This window comes from Pezoporus wallicus, unplaced genomic scaffold (genome assembly GCF_028554395.1).
Source record: "Pezoporus wallicus isolate ANWC-B61680 ecotype Strahan unplaced genomic scaffold, APGP_CSIRO_Pwel_v1 contig_3817, whole genome shotgun sequence".
In the NCBI taxonomy this organism is placed as follows: Eukaryota; Metazoa; Chordata; class Aves; order Psittaciformes; family Psittacidae; genus Pezoporus; species Pezoporus wallicus.
Window position 1 is genome coordinate 10820229 of NW_026635157.1, and position 22302 is coordinate 10842530.

General features: G+C 37.6%; 1 protein-coding gene across 6 annotated transcripts in view; it reads right to left on the bottom strand.

Annotated features, from left to right (window-relative positions):
- The window catches only part of LAMA2 (laminin subunit alpha 2), a 368416-nt gene that overhangs the window by 118040 nt on the left and 228074 nt on the right, over window positions 1-22302 (bottom strand). For 3 of the 6 annotated variants that reach the window (XM_057408905.1, XM_057408914.1, XM_057408898.1), the window contains exons 19-25: window positions 19554-19765; window positions 15123-15229; window positions 13847-14107; window positions 10811-10991; window positions 7282-7418; window positions 4530-4766; window positions 1034-1177 (exon numbers count right to left, since the gene is read on the bottom strand). In XM_057408905.1, the coding sequence (XP_057264888.1) occupies window positions 1034-1177; window positions 4530-4766; window positions 7282-7418; window positions 10811-10991; window positions 13847-14107; window positions 15123-15229; window positions 19554-19765 (1279 nt within the window). The remainder of the gene's footprint in view (window positions 1-1033; window positions 1178-4529; window positions 4767-7281; window positions 7419-10810; window positions 10992-13846; window positions 14108-15122; window positions 15230-19553; window positions 19766-22302) is intronic. The other 3 variants (XM_057408938.1, XM_057408930.1, XM_057408924.1) reach the window with 1 other exon arrangement.

The following is a 22302-nucleotide window of genomic DNA, read 5'->3' on the forward strand; positions in this document are numbered from 1 at the left end:
TTGTCAGTCTTTTACAGCCTTTCATCTCCAGCCTACCAGCATATGATGGGCAAAATTGAAATAATGAGAAAAACTGTGTCAGATCATGATAAATCACTCCACCCATTGGGAAGGGAAAGAGGTGCACCTTGATTTCAGCCTAAAATATCTTTATCCAGCTGACGCTTGTGCATGACAAGTCAGGGGCTTTGGCTGATTTGCATTCAAAGACATTCCCTCTATGCTTGACATGCTTTCTAGCAGTGATATGACTGACCATTTGAGGGGACTGAAACAGCCATTTTCCATCAGAAATAGCTCCTCCAGAATGTAACTGTGGAGATGGCACAGCAGCAATGGTACGCAGCAGTCTCGATATGTGGTTTGTGCTTGTTTTACAGATAAATGGAGAGATCCACTCTACCTAATTTGTCAGTCCAGCATAGGTCTGAAGGCCCTCTTCTACAAAAAGACAGAGCTCTCTGTTTGCTCTGATGGATTATACTTTCCCATTCTTTGTCTTAAATGAGCTTCAATAAGCTTTTTCTTTTTTTTTTTAATAAGAAAAAAAAACCAACCAAACCAAAACTAAACCAATCAATTGAAAAACTCTAAACTACAAAAACTTAAACAAGAAAGCAATAACAGTGAAAATTAACAGACTACTTGAGCCATGTGAGATCTGTGCTGGACAATAAGCACCTGTGACCCTTGCATAAACCTGGGTAAAGTGTATCATATACCAGAGACTATATTACAATGCACTGGAAAGCATAATTTCCCCACATGACTAGCTTGCCCTTTCCTGAGCTTTATATAGCTTTACTTTGGCTTGATGTCCTTTCACTGTTTTTCTTATCTACTTATTTACCTTTAATGCCTATACCCTGATTGTCTAACGGAACATACTGCTCTCTCCACTTCTCAAAGTATAAAGAGGAAAATGATAGCTTAAATGTTTGGCCATTTTCTAGCTACCTCTCAGTGCCTGACTAAAAGATGCCAGCAGGAAACAAAATTATCACATTACATGGCTCAGCAGTTTCCTACTCACCCACATGCGAATCAGCCCCCTTGCCTCACTGCACTGTGTAGTCAGGCCAAAGCAATAGCACTTGCTGCAGCCAAGTGGGTTTCTGGCAGAGAGACCAAATGTACCAGACTTGCACCTGTCACAGTGGACACCTTCCACATTAACCTGGAAAAGAGAGAGCATTTAAAAACATATAAAATAAAAAAAGAAGACAAGCTTTGTTTTGCGGTAGTAATAAGAAAATCATACAGTACTTACAGTAACAGGGTGCAGAAAAAAATAACAGTAAGTGTAAGGAAATATTCAAGGAACTTCCTGGCTTCTTATCGTGTGTGTATGCAAACATACACAGTTAATGTAATCAAGGCACTTCCATTTGAATTCACTCAGAGCTACTGCTCTGAGCAATGGAGTTGGCTTCAAACTGACAGTTGTAAGCAGAGTAAAATCAAGTGGCACTTTGGGCATGACATACTCAATAGCTGATTGCAAAGACAAGAACAAATATGTCCTTCTGAAATTGCCAGAGTTAATCAAGCCTTTTGTGTAATAAGAATTAGCTTTGACAGGTTAGAATGTTTGAGGTACAGTGCTAAACGTTCTTGCTGAGGAACATATTTTAATGGAAATATTGTAGAGAAAAGCTTTCCTCTCTTTGTGATTGTTTTCCACATCACTGAACAGCATTAACAAGGCTGAAACGTTTCAGTGTTGTAATGTCAATGCTTTTATTTTCATTTTTTAATTAGTCTAAATAAAAAGCTATACCAGAAACATAAAAATGTAAAATACTGGAGAAGGCTTTTGTTTTGTTTGCTTCAGAATGTCACTGAACAGTTCATCGAGCAACCTCCTTCCACTGGAACAGAAAGGTATGTGGGGTACTGTATCTCCATCAAACAGAAGACTGGTGCATATGATGAAAACAGTGAGAAGGCTGGAGCACCTTTCCTACAAAGACAGTCTGAGAGCTGAAGTTATCCAGCCTGGAGAAGAAAAGGCTCAGGGGAGACTTTATAACAGTCTTCTAACACCTAAAGAGGGGGCTACAAGAAAGCTGAAAAGGGTTTTGTTTTGTTTTTTTTTACAAGGGCATGTAGTGACAGGAAAGGGCAGAATGGCTTTAAAATGAAAGAGGGTAGGTTTAGATTGGATATGGGGAGGAAGTTCTGTACTGTGAGGGTGGTGGGGTGCTGGAGCAGGTTGCCTAGAGGGGTGGTGGCTGCCCCATACCTGGAAGTGTTTAAGGACACATTTGACGGGGCTTTGAGCGAGCTGGTAGTGTAGAAGGTGTCCTTGCCCACAGCAGAGGGGTTGGAAGTAGATGATCTTTAAGGTCCCTTCCAACCCAAACTATTGTGTGGTTCTATGATTCTATTTGATATGATAGGGTCAGATACACAGTAATTTATGCATAGCCTTCTAAAACCATTTTCATACTGTGACTAAGGTATTTAAAAGAAACCACCGATATGGAAGCTCTGGTTGGCTTTTCCTCAACACAGCCCCTCCCCCTTTTATTTTTTCCTCTTGAGAGTAATGCGAAGAAGCCAATCTAAAGAACAAATACAACTTTCTGAATGTTACACAGGAAATCAACAAATTCCCACAGATTTACCATTTTTTAACCCTCATTTCTACATGCAACCGTGTAACTCTCTCAGCAAATGTGCCTGCACTGTACTTAGCCTAGATTTTGCTCCTGTTTGTCAGGGCTGACAAAGGGGCTCCTGGGCCTTTGAAAGCTCATTTCTGCAGCTAAAACAGCAGGCTTAAATGGGAACAATTACCATTCTATAAAAATCTAGCTTCCTCAATATATAACTCCTTCAAAAAAGTTACACAAAAGGTTAACAACCCTAAATTTAAATTCAACACCAGGTTTAAATTCTGAACAAAGAAAAAAAAAATCTGCTGACTTAATTCAGTATTATTTGTTCATTTTCTGTCATAAATTGTGAATTTTACTTGCTTTGCATTTGGTTTCATGTAAATTTCAGTTTCTTATCATTAATCATCAGCTAAATATATACTGTTAATTTACACTCACAGAAACAGAGAAGTAGCTATATTAGTTTTAAAATGATAAACAAAGAAGCATTTCTCCAGTTCTATTTAAATATGCCATAAACCCCCATTATTTCTACTTAATGCTTACAACAGCTACAAGAAAGACAGTGATTTACTAGACATAAGCGAGAATAGGGGCACTGAGATGGTTAAAGGGGTTGAAGAACATCGTGTATCAGAAGCTACAAGAATTGAGATACTTCTGTTTTTTCATTTCAGGAATGACATAGGACAAATAACACTGAGTTTTACTCAGTCTATGTGATTAACACACTTTAATTTTCTTATGATCTCACCATCAAATGGATTAGTATATGATCCATAGAATGATGTTTTCTGTTCACATACATCAGAAAAATGGGAGGGTGGTCAAGCAGTTTGCACAAAGAGGTTGTGAAATACCCATCCTTGAAAGTACTGCCTCAGCAATGTCTTTCAAACAATGCACCAGACCTCTACAGGTCTCTTTCAAACTAATTTGTTCTACAGTTCCTCCACTGAGTCTATCCTTAAATTCAAAATGAAGCGACTGGTTCCTATTTAACAAAAGAATTAGCTGGCAATTCAATCATTTAAATTCATCCTCCCACTTTACTAGCTTTTTGTCTCAATACAGTCCCTAAAGAAGAAGAATGAATCAAAATCAAAGAAGGAATCTATAGAGGTCACTTTTAAAAACCTTCTCCTTGAAACAGGACTATCACCAACACTAGCTCAGGATATCCATGACTCTTTTTAGCCAACTCTCGAAAACTTCCAAGATGGGAATTTTACAACCTTTCTGGATAATGTGTTCCACTGCTGCATAACCCTCCTAGTGATTTTTTTTTCCTAATATCCAACCCACAATTCCCAAGCTGCCACTTGAAGCTGTTGTCCCTTGTCACATCTTTTGCTCCTATCAGCAGGGACTGATTCCAAGAACAATTCCAAATAAGAATGCTGTAGGTGATGATGCCAAAAGTCTTTGCTTTAGTGGTCCTGAATTGTATCTGGTCTACTCAAAAGAACATTTACTATTGCAGTGAATTCTACTCTTAAAATTATCATTATTGACTCCCTTCAAGTAATGTTGTACAAAGAACTAGCACTGTGACATACGGTCATTACTGAGGTGTTTGCTTTTAATTTGCCAAACATCTGAACCAGAATTGTATTGAATGGGGCTAAATTGTCAATAGTTCTGTAAGAACAGGAAGAAATACAAAGTGAGAAGAGAGCCTAAGTGGATGCTATCCTGGCAACTATTAGTGTGTAAAAAAGCAACTGATAAGTACTTAAGCCTTTCTCTATGTTAGAGTCCTCCCACAGTAGTAAGCATATGCACTATGAAAGACAGCGAAATTTGTCTGCATGTATTGTTGGAACAGGCAAGTAAAAATGTCAGTGAATTTTGGAATAAACTTCTCAGCAGTTTAAGATCAACTTACAATCTTCACTGTCCTACCTTGCAGCTGCATTGGCCAGAATGATCAACACATGAGCACTTCCCCAACTCTGTATCACAGCTGTGTGGATCAGTCCCTGCCGGGAAGCACTGACAAGCAACACACTGTGGATAATTCCAGAAACCCAACCTGCACTCAGTGCATTTATCCCCAGAGAATTCAGGGCGGCAGAAGCAACATCCTGTATTTAAGTCACACTGAGAGCTCAGGGCTCCAACAAGGCTGCAGTCACACGGCTAAAAAGAGGAGAAACAAGGAGAAAATTGAAATTGTGATTCTGAAAAAAAAAACCAAAACCCCCAAACAAACAACTCGACCCAAAACACCAAAACCCAAACAAAAAAACAACACCCTCCCCCAAAATCCAAACTCAACAAAAAAAGCAACTCACCTCTCTCAAGTATCTAAGTGAATTTCCACTGCCTGAAAGTAACATATCTGAGTTATATAGCTAGGCATTTATATTTCTTCACCAAGGGCCAAGCAATCATGCTAAATATATTTACAACACTGCAGTTGTTGTTGGGTTATTTTTTAATGGATATTACTTATCATTGATAAGTTAGGCACTGAAATCAAATAAATCTAAAAGGGCCAAGGACACTGAGATACTTCATGGACAAAAATAACTTGAAAACTGTAAGTGTCCTCTGAAAAGTGCTTTCTATGCAAATCCTCTGCAGGGCATGTTCAGACCACTTTGTTAAAACTAGAATTGCTCAGGGGCAGTGGTCCCAGTGGTATCTAATTCAATCTTTATTACTCATCCATCAGACTGGTAACTACTCTGTATTCTTTGTACTGTATACAGTAACTTTCTTCATACAAACAGCACCCTTAGATTACATCAATTTCCATGATAAGGGGTACAGATTTAGTCATGTGGTGTCCTGGGAGGTAAACCTGCTCACAGAATGAGACTTGTGCAGGCAGGCAATGATAGAAATAGGTGATTTTCCAGGGAGACTAGATGATGAATATAGAAATAAGCAGCAGGGAAAGCCGCAGGCTTCCAAAGAACAGAAGAGTCCCTCAGTGCTATTACTGTGACTGTACTGCAGAGTTAGCACAGGACATTTGCTGTGATCACTGGCGTGACCAGAATCTTGTATGGAGAAGTTCAGCTTGCAGAAGCAAACTCAGTGCCAGTAGTGCAGGTTACCACAGTAACTGGCATGGAAAGACTTGCTAAAATTAAGGACACAAAGCTCAAATAGAGGAGGAAAATGTGGATTCAGTTTCTAAGCAAAACTGTTTATTACATGAATACTTACCACACCTTTCTTCTGATCTGAAAAGGCCATTTACAAAGAAGGTGATTATGTGCAGGAAACGGTCAAATTCAATCTTTACTGAGTGCCAGAGAAACTATTTAACTACTGGTTAAATGTCTGACTGCTAGACTATTACCTAAGCTAAGAAATAAAACCTGACAGAAAGAACCTTATTCTAAAAGATGCATTTGAACATAAAGCTTAGAAGGCAAATTGCTCGCTATATACTGAAATAGCTTGGTGTGCAAAATCAAAACCTAAATTAAAATGTGATGTTACGTTTGTTTTGTGAGCAAGCAGTTTTGTGCAATGCTCTCTATCCCCCTGAGTTATGACATCCCTGAAAATCTTCTACAAAGAGCGCAAGCAGCAGATTCACATCTCACTTTGCAGAAATTAGCTGTAAGATACTGAAAGAGATGTGGGCTGATAGATCATTATTAATTTAGATGGTACCATGGAACTGTCATACTAATGCGCTCACATAAAAGACAATCAGAGAATATACTCCAGAGCTCAAACAGAGGTCTTCAACCTCATTAGGCTGGTTTCAGAAGCCAAGAGTCTATATCACAGCAGCACAGCAAAGGTTTCACAAGGGGAGTTTTCAATACACACAAAAAAGAAATCATCCCTGGTAATTGCTTTGCAGCCTGAGCTACATGACAAACAGCCTTTTAAGAAAAAGTTCAGACAAGACACAGTTTTCTGGAGTAATTGCATCAGTACAATAAATCCCTCATCATCAATAAGAACAGCAGAGAGAAGGCAGCATTTGAACTTTTCACTGTCACCAGTTTTCAAGCTTAACCAAATACTGCTCCCCTTAACTCAAGAGTAGGACATTAACAACAGCTTTCATGGACTCTAACATACTATCATTGTTTCCCTATTTCTTTGCCCCTTTTCCCTTCAGAGTTTTTAACTGTGTGTCAAATGTTGGAATACAGAGTATTTGAAGGCTAATGAGAAGGTTTACTTCACCTTAAAGAGCATAGGAAGAAAGTGCATTTAACAGCTAAGGTGGTTGATTCTTTTCTTCTCTCTTCCATATCTTTTGTACAAAAGTTGAAGCCCTTCTCAATTAAACTTCAAGTACAAATTCCCAGCAGTATCACAATTAGGACCAAAGTAAATTTGTTCTATAAAGGCACTGTCAATTACCTGTAACCACACATCTATATACATTGTACAATACTGTGGTAATCTCCTCAATCACAATAAAGGCTCAAGCAGGCCACTGAACCAGTGTGACAGCAGTATAAACAGGGTGTTTGGTGCTGCAGGCTGCATACCTGAGACACAGGATCTGTAGCACTCAGTTACAGATTGCCAACATCTACACCACAGTCTGACACCAAAAGTCTCAATGCAGACAAACCATGATTTACAACCCTAAAAGTACGTTCCAGCTATAAATTACTGGTTTTGTCCCATGAAAAGAGGTAACACACAGAGAGAAAACGGATTCACTCACCTTGCAGCCACTGACAATGTTATGGCCCCAGTGATTTGGTGCACATTTGTCACACATCTCTCCAACAGTATTGGGAGGGCAGATACAGCGGCCACTGATGGGATCGCAGTTATTACCGAAACGTGAACAATCACAGGCTTCATGAGAGATAGAAAAATATTAAGGAGATGAAAAGTTACTCCTTTATGTAACAGCTGGAGGGCAGACCGTAATGGGGTTAGGATTATTCCAACAAAGCTTTTATCATACAGTGAACTCTAAGTATCTGTGGACACAGTGGGGCAGGAAAGGTAGGGTAAACCCAGAGAAACAAAAACCAGGAGCAATGCAACATAGGTTAACTGAGATTGAAGTAATTACAATGAGAACAGAATAGGGAAAATAAAGGCACTGGCTGCAGAAGTGCAGACACCTCTGAGATGGTGTACTCATGTGACATATCTGTGGGAGAATTGCTGTACAACTCCTGGGCCCAAGCTGTCTTGTGCAAGAAGCCACCTGAGTTCTTCTGAGCCCTCTACACAGGAAGCCTGCAGTGTATTTAACCTCTTTCAACACTCGAAGCCAACCTCCTGAAATTTCTGCTCATGTAAACAGACTTAAAAGGGTAAATTGGTGTTTTAGCTGCTTTTTCCCATTTTCCTGATTTCAGATTACATGTATTCTGTCTTGGGAAGACAACAACGTGCCTCCTCACAGGAGGCTCGGAATCTTTGTAGGCTTTATTCAATTAAAAATACTTTGGTTTTGGAAGTGGTCTTTGCTCTTAAAGCAGTAATAAATGAAGAACTTATTGGCGGCAAATGCAGATTCAAGGTACGTAAATGATTAGTAGTTACAGGGCACAAGACGACACCTGATTGCTTGGAGGAGCAGAACTGGTGCACAGCTATTTTAATACACCCTGTCAACATTACCCCTGAGGTCAGAGCAAAAGCATCATAAGCAAACCATGACTGCCTAAGCGATAATCTGCTTCTTGGGCTGTTTATAGAGCAGTGTAACATAACATTCATTACTAATGGTTGCATTTATGTTCACTTCCTTTACTGTATGAAATTCTTCAGAGTAAAACTAGAAAATGTGATTTGCAAAGACAGAGCTCCTATCTGTAGTTCAGACAAGAAGTGATCATTATTTTTCCCCACCAATACTTTCAAAATAAGGTAACTGATGCAAAGAAGACAGTAAGTTTTGCCTCCACCATGCCAGGAATAAGATGTTTTGCATGCTACATAAAAAATTTTGGCACACTGTGGTTTGAAGATGCTTTAGAAAACATTTCTCACTGGAAGACTGAGGCTTTTGGATGTGAATGCTCTTCTGCGGACTTCCAGCTCTTACACAAAATTGGTTGAAAAGGCATGGAGGGGAAGAAAGTGATACCACCAGTATTTTTTGCATTTTTACTTTTATCATTATTTAAAAAAAAATAGAAAATATAGAACACATTTGTTGCAAGCAACAATGAAATAGGAACCTCTTTTGTATCTTTGCTGCTAGAACATCAGCACTAACTGATGATGCTTTAGGGTGGTTTTTTTTAAGACTTCATGTTTTTTTACAGTACAAATACAAAAATCAAATTATATACCTCTTGGATAAATGCTAGACAAAAAACGCCCAATATTTTATTTGATACTTAACTGTCACTATGGAATTTGGTTTCTGTACACTTCTTAGCATAATTTGATACTTTTATTAAATTTCTGATTTTCTCTGTGATTCATAATTTAATTCTTTTTTTTTTTCTTTTTCTCATTTGAAGGAATACATAACAAGCTGACTAAAATGAGTGGGGAAAAAACAGCATTTTGAAAACTGAATTTCTTTCCATCTGTTGTATTACCTTTGGAGCTTTTAAAAATCTGAATGCTCTAAACATCTTTAGCTGTTGCGGTTACTTAAAATATTTGATGACCACAGGCAGATACTTTTCTATTTAAAATATTGTTTGGATTTACACTACTTCCCCATTTCATCACTGTTGCTTAAACTCTCAAGTTTGTCAAGACAGCAGTTAAAATTTTAATGTGAAATCTTGTTACCTGCCCTCGTATTTTCCTTCCCCAGCTGTATGAAATTAACATTTTGTTGTATTTCACAATAGTGATACGCTTTTAACTGTGAAATGTCAGAATAAGAAACTAATAATGAAGATAAATGATTGTATTTTTTCTGTTGTATGTGTGCTAAGGGCTTTCGGACTACAGTTATCATTTGCATTTTATTTTAGTTCTCTCATCAATGAGCCTATTAATCTTTCCCTTTTCCAAAGTGCCAAAGTGTTTGCACTTTTCGAGGTAGTAAACATTTTCTGAGCCCTTCCTTCCCATGGGAAAAAAACACCATATAGAGTAATGCTTTCAAACATGATCAAAACCCCAGCCTGGCTCAAGATTTATCAACACTATAGGTGAAATTGAAGTTTGATGCATAGATGTGGGTCTTGAGGCCTCAGTGCTCCGCTCCATCCATAAAAAAAGGGAGTAGAAAAAGGCAAAGAGACAGGCTTGCTATTCCTGCTGCTATTCTGGATAGGAAAGGAGGAAGAGAACACTGGGCATGGTGATTATGCTTCTGAAAAGAATACAGTTTATGCCTGAAGAATAATAGCACTCTGCCATCAGCAAAGAATGTTGAGAAGCCATTGGCATTCAGGCATTCCAGCAGCCAGCCACACTAGACAACTATCTACATATCCCCTGACCACACCTAAATGAGTGTATGAGACTTTAAAAATACAGTTTAATTAGCAAAGACAGACATTTCCTTGACCTAACATTTTGGTTCTTTTCAATGTCAATACTACTTTAAGGGCAGGAAGCATTCATTTCACTGTTTGACCTAATGTCCAAAAGGACAAAAGGTAAATGTAAAGAAGTGGCTGTATGTATTTATGTCTGATGCTAGAGTTTCAGCATCTGAAAAAGCATACTTTTCATGTATTTACACAAGACACATAGCAGATAATTTTATCTGAAGATCTGGTTGTACATAAAAAGTATACAAGTAAGCAAGATCCTAAATATTACTGTATAGAAATTTAATAAAAGTGGATCAACCATGTAAGAACAGCGAAGAGGTTTGGGATAAAAGTAGAAGCAAATGGATATTTTTTTTTTTATTTTTTATTTTATCCTGTCATATCCCTTCAAGCTGATATGGTTTTGCAAGCACCTTAACCAGCATTCTATGACACTCTTACCATAACTAAGTTATAGGAACTTTATAGAAAATTTTTTGGCAGAAGGTGCTCGGCGAAAAGGACATTCCTGTTCCTTGTAAATGTGGCAGATGAGCTGTAAACTGAGCTTAAAACAGCAGGAATTGCTTGGGTCTTTTGTTCTTGCAGGTCACCATCCTTGCTAACTTAACTATTTACAAGACTGTCTATGAAAATACCTACCTGTCAGGAAAATTTGTTAGGCAATCCAAACCCTGCCTATCTAGAATCTTAGTAATAAATAAACAAAAAGAAACACCCACAAAAAATAAATCTGCAATTGGCTGCAAAGAATTTACATACGAGTACAGCCTCCTTCTTCAAAGTTGTAAAATCCATGAGCACAGCGGTCACACTTCTTTCCTGTCACTCCAGGCTGACAGTAACATTGTCCATCTCCATCACAGTCGAAGGACTTGGAACCAAAAGAGTTGCAGTTGCAGGGAACACATCCTCCTGAAGACTGTAAACCAAATGTTTCAAGCTGCCACAGAAAAAGGAAGAACAGTTACTACATGGAATGATTACTAGGAGAACAGAGGAAAATGTGAGAGAGTAGCAAGACCAGTGTGGTTCTTTCCTCTTCATCACTGAAATACTGCTCTTATCAGATTGAATTGTAGCAATAAAACACTGGGGCAAGGACACTACATACCCTACACGGCTGAAAAATCATACAGATTTCACAATGTTAACTGATGTAACCGGCATCTCCCATGAGATCATGTTTCCGTAAGTACAGTTCCCACATGAAATGGAATGTATGTCAGCGCCATATACACATCCTGTGTCTCGGTTATAAGATTATGTCAGGAAGAGTTTGTTGCTAAGAGTGAATTCAAATTCTTAGTTGTGAATGGAGATTGATTCAACCGGAAAGTTTCTGAACAACTAGATTTTATCTCCTCTGACATGGAGCAATGCCTGTATACACTATTCTGTCAGTGGAAGGCAATTCTTTTTAATGATATTTAAAAATAACTTTAGAAGAACATATATACAATGTATTTGTGTATAAGACAAGCAAATAATGGGAATTTTCTATTTTTAAGATAAAACCTGTCTTTGGGTTATGTCTAAGACTACAACAGAAATAAGCAATAAGCCTCTGTTCCTCTTCTCTTTTCATTCTTTGCTTTCTTTTTTGCACGGAATAAAGTTCCTACGGAACCACTAGATGTTATCAACTAAAGTAATACATTTCCTCCTTAACTCCACTAATGGAATGCAAAAAGTATACTTGTAAAAAAGGGAAGACACCTGCTCATTTGTAATATAGAGTTCTCGACAAAGCTTTTAAACCAACAGACCCCACAGGTTTCACTGCACACAGAGCTAACAGAGGCTCCTGGGGGCAAATCATACTTGATATTCAAATTCTGAACTCAGTCTTGAGCTGAAGTGACTTAAAATTTGAGTATGTTTCTACCATTTTTTTCAGGTCTGATTTCAGAGAATATTGAAATCCAATTACATAACTATCACACTTCACTAGGTAAGCAAAATGTTAAAAGTGAGATATTAAAAAAGATCACTGCTGATGAATATAAATGCAACAAAGTGGAAAGTATTTGCTTTTACAATGTGCTACTGTGTGACCCAGGCACGTGGTATTAGATTTTTTTTTACCTAGCATACAGCAGCACTGATTTTTCAAGTCTGTGAAGCTTTACTGATGTACATTTTACATGGATTTGTCTCACAGTGGAATACTTAACCAAGAGGTGAATTCTCAGAGACTTCAGCAGGTTTCCATGTGAAAGTCCTGAAATCTGATCTCTGAGGTTAATACTGAAGTTCCACATTCTCATAAAGAATCTGCATATAGGTATCAGAACACAGGACTCCATCTATGGTCAGAATTTGGCCTGAAGAATCATATGAATCTGAGTGAATCTTTGATTATACATATAATAAAGAAGTATATTAAATTTCCAAATTCTATATTGAAATGTTTTGCCAATTACATACTTCTTCAAAACATGGTATATGAGAGAGAACAAAATACTCAAACTCATACAATTAAACTCCAAGGTTCAATTAAATATACTGACCATCTCTAAAGGTTTCTTTTCCACAGGAAGAAAGACACAGAAATGTGAATATGCAAAAATCTCAGAAAGACATTCAAAGGCAGTGAAGTAACCAATGCAAAGCATGCATCTCAGTTCTCAATAGAAAGTTTGATAAGATGTAATAAATTCTATTTATAACAGCGAAAGCAAGAAAAAGTCTGATAGTAGCACTCCACACAGCATGAAAGAAGATCCCTAGCATGCTGGGTTGTGTCCTGTGATGAGCTCTGCACAGTCAAAGACATTTTGATCAGCCATGCAAACCCCCAAGTTAAGCCCTCAGCAAAGCTTGTTTACACACAGAAAATCTAAGAATCACATTTAGAACAACAGATAAGATCCTGGATGACGATGAGGAAATAAGATGAATTTTCTGAATACGTTATTATATTGTGTCCCTGTATTGGTGTATATCAAGTGTTTGTGTGGGCAACACAGTTACATAATACATGTTAGAAGGGTAAAAGCTCTTGTGCTCCAAGGGAATCCATATGAGCAAATATAGCATGGGTCCCAGAGTCTGAGTGAGGAGAAGAAATTAAGAGGGATTTTTTAAATAGGGTGTGGTAACTGTGGAGGTTTTCAGTTGCAGGGGAAAAATTCAAAATTCCTAAAGCACTGCTCTGTTAGAATCAATTGCACCATAATTACTTCATTTTAGAAAGTAAGTTTGTTTGTTGGTATGTGATAAACAACGAATGCCTCCGTCATTTTGGGCATTACATTCAAATAATGGGCACTTCAACCAGTTAAAAATGGCTCAGATAACTGGCCATATTCACCAATAAGGACTTTTAATATCAGTTATATATGACATTTTAAGATTGGATCTTAACAGTTTGCCTCTAGGGCTGATCCTTCTCACAAACTCCTTAAGCTTTTTGTTCTTGAATTATTAGAAGACAAAATGTCCTAGTTTCAGTTAAGGCACAACTGGAAGTCTTATCCTGCCGAAGGCGATGAAGATCCAACTGATTCCACTGATGTATATATATCACCTATTTTGGGCACACTGCTGTTGATGGTGCTTCTTTTGGACTAATTCTAGTACTTGACTTCTGGCCTATAGTGTCATTTGCACTATGAGAAGCCCTATGAGTGGGGAAGTACAACCTGCCCACCTTCTGAGCCTGTCTATTTCTTGATAATTTTGTATATTGTAGCAGGCCTATTTAAGATAAATATTTTTTAAAAGCCTGTGAGAGCTCCAAACACAAGCAAGTACAAAACTTCAGCCCATGCAATGCACACAGTTTCTGATTACCAGAGTAGCAGCCCGGTAAGCACCCCGTGGGCACCCACTGGCACTGCTGATGCCCCATCTCCGAGGGGGGACTCTGATCTGCTGACTGCTTCGTGCATTTCCTTTCAATTTAGGCTGTCTGCTGATTTCACAGTGTCTGCCCATGAATCCTGATTTGCAGATACATCTTCCTGATATATCACATTGCAGTGACACAGATCCTAAAGCACTGCAGCCACAGGGTATACAAAACAGCTTTTCTGGGGCCCAGAAATAGCTGGGCTTTAAGAGTGAAAAGGAAACACTGTTAGAAAGCAAATATAATGAAACACCACCACATAAAAGAGTATAGGAATAAAGACAATAGTAAATACAGTAGTAAACAAAGATTAATTCCAATCAACTGCCAATATTGTAATAACAAGTTATTTGCTGTGTCTGTTATGCAATTTGTGCAAATTGCATTAATATCAGCTACTTTTCTTTGAACAGACACCTTAAATACTTTTTAAAATAGAGTGCAAGCAAACAACTTCAAGAATTACAGTTTTAAAGGGTGAAAATGATCCTTGTGATTTATGCAGAATTATTAATGTGTTTTAAATTATACACACAAGGAGGTGTTCTGAGGACACAGGCCTAGCCCACGAGTCCTTAGGCTGAAGTAGAGAAGCATGCAGCCAGCTGTAACACATTCCTTAGCAGCCTGAAGAGAGCCCTGTGAAAGTTTTTGAAACGGTGTTTTTTGCAGTGATTCGTGAGACAGCAAAACAATGTCAAGGCAAAAGACTTTCACTAAGAAAAAGAATATATTATTTGGACAATACAAGAAGAAATCCTAAGGAAGAAAAAAACAAACCCAAAACCACAAAAGCAGAACATTCACAGCAGAAGTAAACTAGCAATCTGCTTTTTTAAAAATCAAATGCTATCAGACAGTCTGCAACTTTTTTCATAGAGTGATTATCCCCCAGAGCTGCAATATTTTGAACCAATTTAATTATATCAAACATTCAGAATATAAATTGTATATACCATATATAAAAACATACTGATATGCATAGTGAGGCTTAAAATACATTCACTGCATGCAAATACAACCTTTTGTGTTTTGTTCTAGAAAAGTTTTAGAAAACATTTAAAACCCAACCATTTTACTTTTCTGTACATAAGAACAACCCATATATGCTCTTTAAGTGAAAAATGACCAAAAAGAAAATCTTACCGAACCCAAATGATATTTAGTTACGAGAAACAGGATGAAAGCTGAAATGAAACACCACTTCTTGTCACTCACCTTGCAGACATCACACCGGCGCCCAATCACATTGGCTTTACACTTGCACTGGCCTGTCCAAGAGTCACAGATCTCTGAGAAGGAGCCATTGATGTGGCAGTGACAGGCTGTAGAGGAAGAACAAGGAGCTGTTAATGTCTTTCCTGAAGCTAAATTTAATAGCCGAGTTTCTGCAGTGCAGATTTTTGCCACCTTGAGACTTTCCAGAAGGCAGGCCTGAGCAAAGCACGAAGGTGTCGCTCTGATACAGTACAACCCACCCATATTAACTTGAAAATTTGCTACTATTTCTTGCAGTGAGAAGTTTTGCCTCAAGTTCATAAACAACTCGGTTTATATTATGCTCTCAGATCAAAACAGGATATTTAGGGCACACTACTGAGTACATGCCCTGAAACTTGTAATGAGCACGTTGGCAATGAGTGAAAAAAAGGGTATGAACACTACACAGGGTGGATACGGAATGTGGCTATGGCGGGTCGGAGTGTTACTGCACTACACACTGATCTTGCTACCCTGGGGTCCAGTACGTGACAATGTCACAGGCAGGAAATATTGGCAGGCTGAGGACCCATAATAAGGGACCTCACTAGAAGGGACAGTAACCTCTCCAGCCCCCCCTAAGAGCTCCTCCTCACAGGCAGTAGCATTGAATACAGCTGAAAAGAGATCAACCATCATCTGCTACTGTGGACCTCTGTCTCAGCAACAGCATTGGAGTTCCCAGAGAAAACATACCCAGCCTAACAATGCTCTCTCTTAAGGCTTTAAAATGGCTATGAAAAGGAACTGCTGTTTCTTGAGGAAAATAACAATGCTTTTGGTTTCTAAATTCTTGTATTTCAGAGGAAAATAAATTTCGGGGAAGGTTTTTATCACCCTTTATGGTCTTCAACCATTATTCTTTTGGCATAAAGAGATTAGAAAAAAATCCCTTCAGCACTCAGTACAGAAGAGGGATGTGATTGGTGTCACGGGGACTATAACCACAGACACCAATTCAATCAGCATTAGCTGGTTCCTGCACATCCCCTTTTTCTTCCTCAGAGGGAATGAATCCACACCTGTTTATCAATCTAGTCTGTAAGCCAGGCTTCCAATCCACATTTTGCTTTCCTGCAGTACCCTGACTGCATGTGCTGGGTTTTTTTCTCAACCTGACAGCTTCATTTTAAGAAACACTTAAGAGTCCCAACAGTGAACACATGGTGGTCACATACTTGCATGTCACAAGGTGTCATCTGAGACAAAGCAGTTATAGATTTTCTATATATAGACTATTACAACAGGAGCTTCCTCATTACTTTATTGTACTTGCTAATTTACAATTTTTAATTTTAAATTGAAAAGCCTTTTTTTTTTTTGTTTTTCTCCCCATTTTGAGGTATTATGCAAAAGTTCCTTTTTTTTTTTTTTTTTTAAGCAAAAGTGACATCATGGCTTGCCAGTCTGTTCATGGCATTATTTCTCCAGTGTCTGCAAAGACGTCTTGTATTCTGAAAAAGTAACAAAAATATATTGGACTCTCAGCCTGGTAACACCTTCAGAGGTTTTGATCTCTTTCTGCTTTGCAATATATTTTAAAAATGTTTACATTTAATGTTTACATGTTTAATGTAAACATTTTTAAACACTTTTGCTATAATTAACATCACTTCTCTTTTCCTTTTACTCTCACTTTCCAACACTGAATCTATAATGTACCTCTTTCATCCTGTATACAGCCTTCCTTACCATAATATTCATATCAACACTTCAAACTGTACACAGTGATGAGTATCACATATATGTCTTAAGTATTTTTCTAATTAAAATGGTCAGCAGTGAAAGATGATGAGAAACCTCAGACTCAGCAAACTACAATTCTCAGTATTTCACCAAATATTTTGCCAGACCTCAAAAAACAAAGTCCATCTTATTTGAACCATTTTGCTTATCAGGCATATGACACCACAAAAATAAAAAAGAAAATTTACACTGATTTCATAAGCAGGTGAGTTTGTCCTATTTATATTACTGCAAATGGCATACCATGTATTCTTAACTCAGCCACAGACGACTGAGTGCAATTACAGTAGTTAGAAAAATTTGGAAGTCAAGACTTTGCCTGTTTTCTTTTGCTCTGGCAGTATGTACATAGAGTAGAAACATACTGTCAGTGCTATTCACCTAATGAACTGTTACTCAATCTGATAAATTATATGTATCTCACCTAAAGCCTTCCATTTGTTCACATCTACTGGGAAAATTAGCTATTGTCCAAGTCTCTAAATGGCTGCTATAATAAAACACTGCCTGTCAGAGAAATTTGTCTTATTTCTCTTGACCCTTCATTGTCTCTACATTTGTATAAATATTTATAAGTATGTATTTATAATCAGCCTACACACTTACTCTCCTCCAATAGTAGTACCTTATGCACAGGCACATAGGCACATTTGAGTATTTGCTTTAATTCATCTCATGTCACTTAGCTCCATTACCATCAGCAGAACCTCCAGGTATTTGCTGCAGCATACTGTGCTATTTTGCAACAAAAACAACCTACTAGAATCAAATCAAATAAGCCCAGGATATTTGCTTGTTGTTCTTAGATTTATGATTTTGTAGAGATACACCAAAATATTCAGAAACACTATAGTGACATGAAGTTGTACTGTCATTTGAAATAGTTACTGCACATGACAAGAGCACTCTAGTGAGAAAGAGCAAGAAACATTTCAAGCAATAATTTAAAAGCAAAATTTATGCTTTGCAATACTCCTGGATTTGGCTTTTTAATAAGGAATGAAATTTAAAACAACAAAGTGAAGGCACAGTCCCTCTGATACTGTAGCTGCAGGGCAAACTTCATGGAAGTCTGCAAAGGAAATCATATGCAAAAAAGAAAACCCACATGAAAGCCAGAGAGTAGATGAATACAAGGTAATGGTGAGCACAAGGCTATGAATACCTTAGGGGGCTCTCCTTGTCAGTGATACTAATAAAAGCAAAGCTTGTAATTCTACATTAAATATGTACTTATTTTAATACTTTTTTTAATTGTATGTTCTCTGAACTTTTGTCATACTACATCTCTTTCTCATGCAGTAGCTGCCACTACTGTAGAAATGTTCAAATCAACAGTCCTATCAATGTCTCAGGCATGGAGACAAGCTACCAGAATTTTTGAAATACACTTCTTTTTAAATCACATCACACACTTAACACTCTAACTTGTATGATATCATTCATACCAAACTGTTAATTTGTGCAGGGAATATATGCAATTGTCCAACTTTTATGCAGCATTTTCCAGTACAGAAAGCATTTACACAGGTATATGTCTGCATCGTTATTTATGACTTATATCAGGTTTATTAGCCTTAGACGAGAAACCTGTCAATATTCTGCAACTCACAGCCTTAGGCAGTCCAACAGAACTTAGTATTTTCACTGTCAAAATGCAAGCCACTAACAGAATTAACCCTGGAAATGGATATCAGTGGCTCAGACTTCTGTGCATGCAATACAAGTGCTTGCAATACTGCAGCAGTTTCCTGTGTTCCTGCACACGCAGCAGTAAGACAATGGCCCAGCTCTTTTACTTTAATAATTTTATCCTGATATAACACCTTTGTATTCAGTGGAGTTGCTCTGCCTAATAGCTGCGTTCTGATTTATGCCAGCAATGGCTCAGAGAGAGCCACTGACTCCTACAGAAGCAAAAGCTCCTGTTCCTATCAAATCTTCCATCCGTTCTCAATGATTTTTTTGCAAGGGAAGTATGAGCTGGGGCTGATACTTAAACAACATACCACCACTCTGCCGAGAAGTGGTAGCTTGCTGCACTGCTGGGTATCTTCCTTCAGAGCACCTTGGAAAAACTGGCAGCAGATTCCTGCTCTCTGCTTTGCAGGGAGTAGGAGAATCTTGCCCTGCAAGAGGCAGCAGCTCCCAACACTTACTGAGGTTATATAGGCAGAAGGGAGGTCACAAATGCTGACAGAGTTGGGCCCCTCAGTAACTGAAGTATCACTCCCTCCTTTCAGCACCTATCTCACTACTTAATGGGATTTTCCTGGATGGCTTACGGCATTTATAGTGTGGTGTTTATAGTGAATCGTTTTCATTTATTTGTATTTATTTTTGTAGATCTGACATTTACTATAACCTTTTGCATTCACGCAATGCTCTACTCTCCCAGGTTTTTTCCATGTCTGCTTCATTACTGCTTCAACTACAGCAGGAAGTTTTTTAATAGGTTCTTCTTTCTATTTACTTTGAAGCCTCCCTTTCCAGATGCAGATGCAAGTAAAACACTATTATTATTAGAGGTGTAAGTATACTGTATCATTCTCCTACTCACACAGACAGAGGCAGTCTTCCTCTCAGGAACATGGTTATAGGATAGATCAATACTGTCAGGAGTAGTAAAAGTTCATTACTTACGTTGACAGTTCGTTTCATCAAGAGCATCGCCAAAATATCCGTCAGCACACCTTTCACAATATTGGCCTGTTGTACCTGGCTTACATATCAGGCAAGCACCAGACAAGCTGTCACAGCTGCCAGGAACGGAGAAATCAAGGTTGCCATTACACTGGCACGCCTGGCATGATCCCCCTGGTACTAGTGGTTGTCCAAAATAACCTTCTGCACACCTACGGTAAAAGACATTGCCAGTTAGGACCCTTAAATAATCCTCTTACTAGAAATATTTAAATTTGTTGCCTCACTAATCACTAAAAATAATTTGATCTTCTTTCAAGTATTTCTTAAGGGTCTTTTTCTCCCTCCTTCCCATTTTTAACGACACTGTAGATACAATACCAGCTGAAATCCTGCCAGTTCTGCTAGTAATTAGATTTCAGTGGGAGAAAAATCTTGTCACTGGCACTGAAGGTGAGACAAAGCACAGTAAAAAATCTGTCTGTTGGCACACTAGAGGAGGGGGATTGGATTAGATGACTTCAAAGGTCCCTTCCAAACCAAAGTATTCTATGATTCTATGTTAGATTGGGTTCATATTTCAGTATATCCTGCCTAGAAGTTCTGTGCTCATTTACCAGCAAGCTTGATGATTTTTTTATCCCTCTGCCCCATTTAGTTTAGAAAAACAGGCTTAGAAAGCAGTGCAGACATAAATTTGTTCAATTAACAAGATCCTCCTCAACTTGGCCTTCCACTGATCTACTGCATGGTCAGAGTTGTTTAATTAATGGACTGTTAATTTCTGTGTATAGGCAAGTTACAAAAATATCACTCATTATTACATGCACTATGTTGGTGTGGACCATACATTTCATATTTTAACAGAGATGGTTAATAATATCACCTTCTTTTCCATCTTACCCACCAGCAATTTCCTGAGAGTACTATGTAAAACAGGTTAGTGAATCTGACCTGAGTGTATATTTAATGCAAATTTCTACTCATCTCACAGCCTATATTGTATTTATATTCTGGTTTGCTTTCTCTTTCCATTATGTTTTCTCGTACTTCACAGAAAGAGCAACTTGTAGATAGTGAAGAAAAAGAAGAAAAATTGTTCCGTTCCAGCTAAGTTATTCATGTGCAATGAACTCTAATTAGCGTAAAGAAAACAGAAAACACATAAAACACGTTGCATAAATTGATGTTTCATACTATTTGAAAGTTGGTTTGAATGCAGTTCTTATGTACATCGATAACCTCTCTGCTTTGTAATACTAATGGACAGTATGGTCAAGCAAGGATTTTGCATACCATCCTAATATGCAGAGGTCCACTATACTTTCATGCTTGTTCCTTTATGCTCATCAAGTTTATCCTTTTCCTTGCATCCAGAACAACTCATGAAACTTCCAACTGGATCCTCAACAAATCCATCTAAACATTTATTAAGTATTATTCAGTATCATTAGCAATGATTATGAAAATGGACAACTGCAACTAGGGAGGAAATTAGAGTTGAATCTCAGTTTTTTGTAGTAAGATATCACACAAAGTAGGATTTTTTTCCATTCTCTAAAACCACCCACAATGCAGACCATAGATGAATAATCCATATAAATAGTCCAGTGGTTTGGGTGCATCTAGGCACTCAAGAACATGAGTAAAATATTCACAATCTAGCCCACTGTGCTTTACTCCTTTAGCATAGCCTTCTCTCACAATTACCTCTCATAGCAACAATACATCAAAGCCTTGTCATTAGAATAAGTCAGGCATTTTATTTTCAGAACCTGTCACAAATGTAGCCTCCTTGTATTCCCTGCAAGGAAAGGCACTTTTTTTTTTGTTTTTTTGTTTCTTATATAGAATATATATCAGCAACCACAAAAGACTGATTTTAAGCTTACTTTCACCAAAAAAATTGTCTTTTCTTCAGTGATGATATCTCAGTTTCAAAGGTCAGGAATGTCTCTTTAACACATGTAACAATTAATAGTCATGTTTGATCAGAGCCAAAGAATAACTGGATAATTTATGCAGTTATCTTATTTTACCTAAAAAAGATGATGTCTGAAGTTCACCCACGCTTTACTGAGATCTTTCTTACTATTACTGTCATAAATCTGTATCTTTTGGTACTACAAATCTATTTGACTTCACTTAATGTGTATTAATTTTCCTCTTTCACTTTCATTTAAGGGTTAGCTCTGTATCTCATAGTATTTGCAGAAACTTAACGAGCAGTTCACAGAAAAACATACTCTGGTGATTTGTGAGAAATGTACTGCTAATCACTTCCTTCTATTACTAGCAGGAGACCTCCATAACTCTTTGCATCCTCATAAATTTAGACTTTGCTAATTAAAATTAGCAAAGCCCACTACCATCATTTAGCTATGTTCTACTTATACACATACATAATCTTGAATCCAGATTCAAGCTGATCCTGAAAGCAGAGTTAAACCAGTTAAACTTAAAAGAAAACTACATGCATGTAACTATGTGTAGATTCTTCCATTTTTTTCTTCCACTTTTCCTGAAGTTGCAGGGGAAGATTAAAAAATCACCTTCCCCTAATTCCATCTTTATTCCCTTAAAGTCATTTCTACTTCAGTTACTCTTCTCAGATTCAAAGCATTACATGTTTAGAAAGGTTAATTTAAAAAAATAAAAAAAAAAAAAAATCAAACCAAACCAAAACAACCCAAACAATAATTTATGTGGTACAGAAAATTACATCTATGTATTAATGTGAAATATGTAT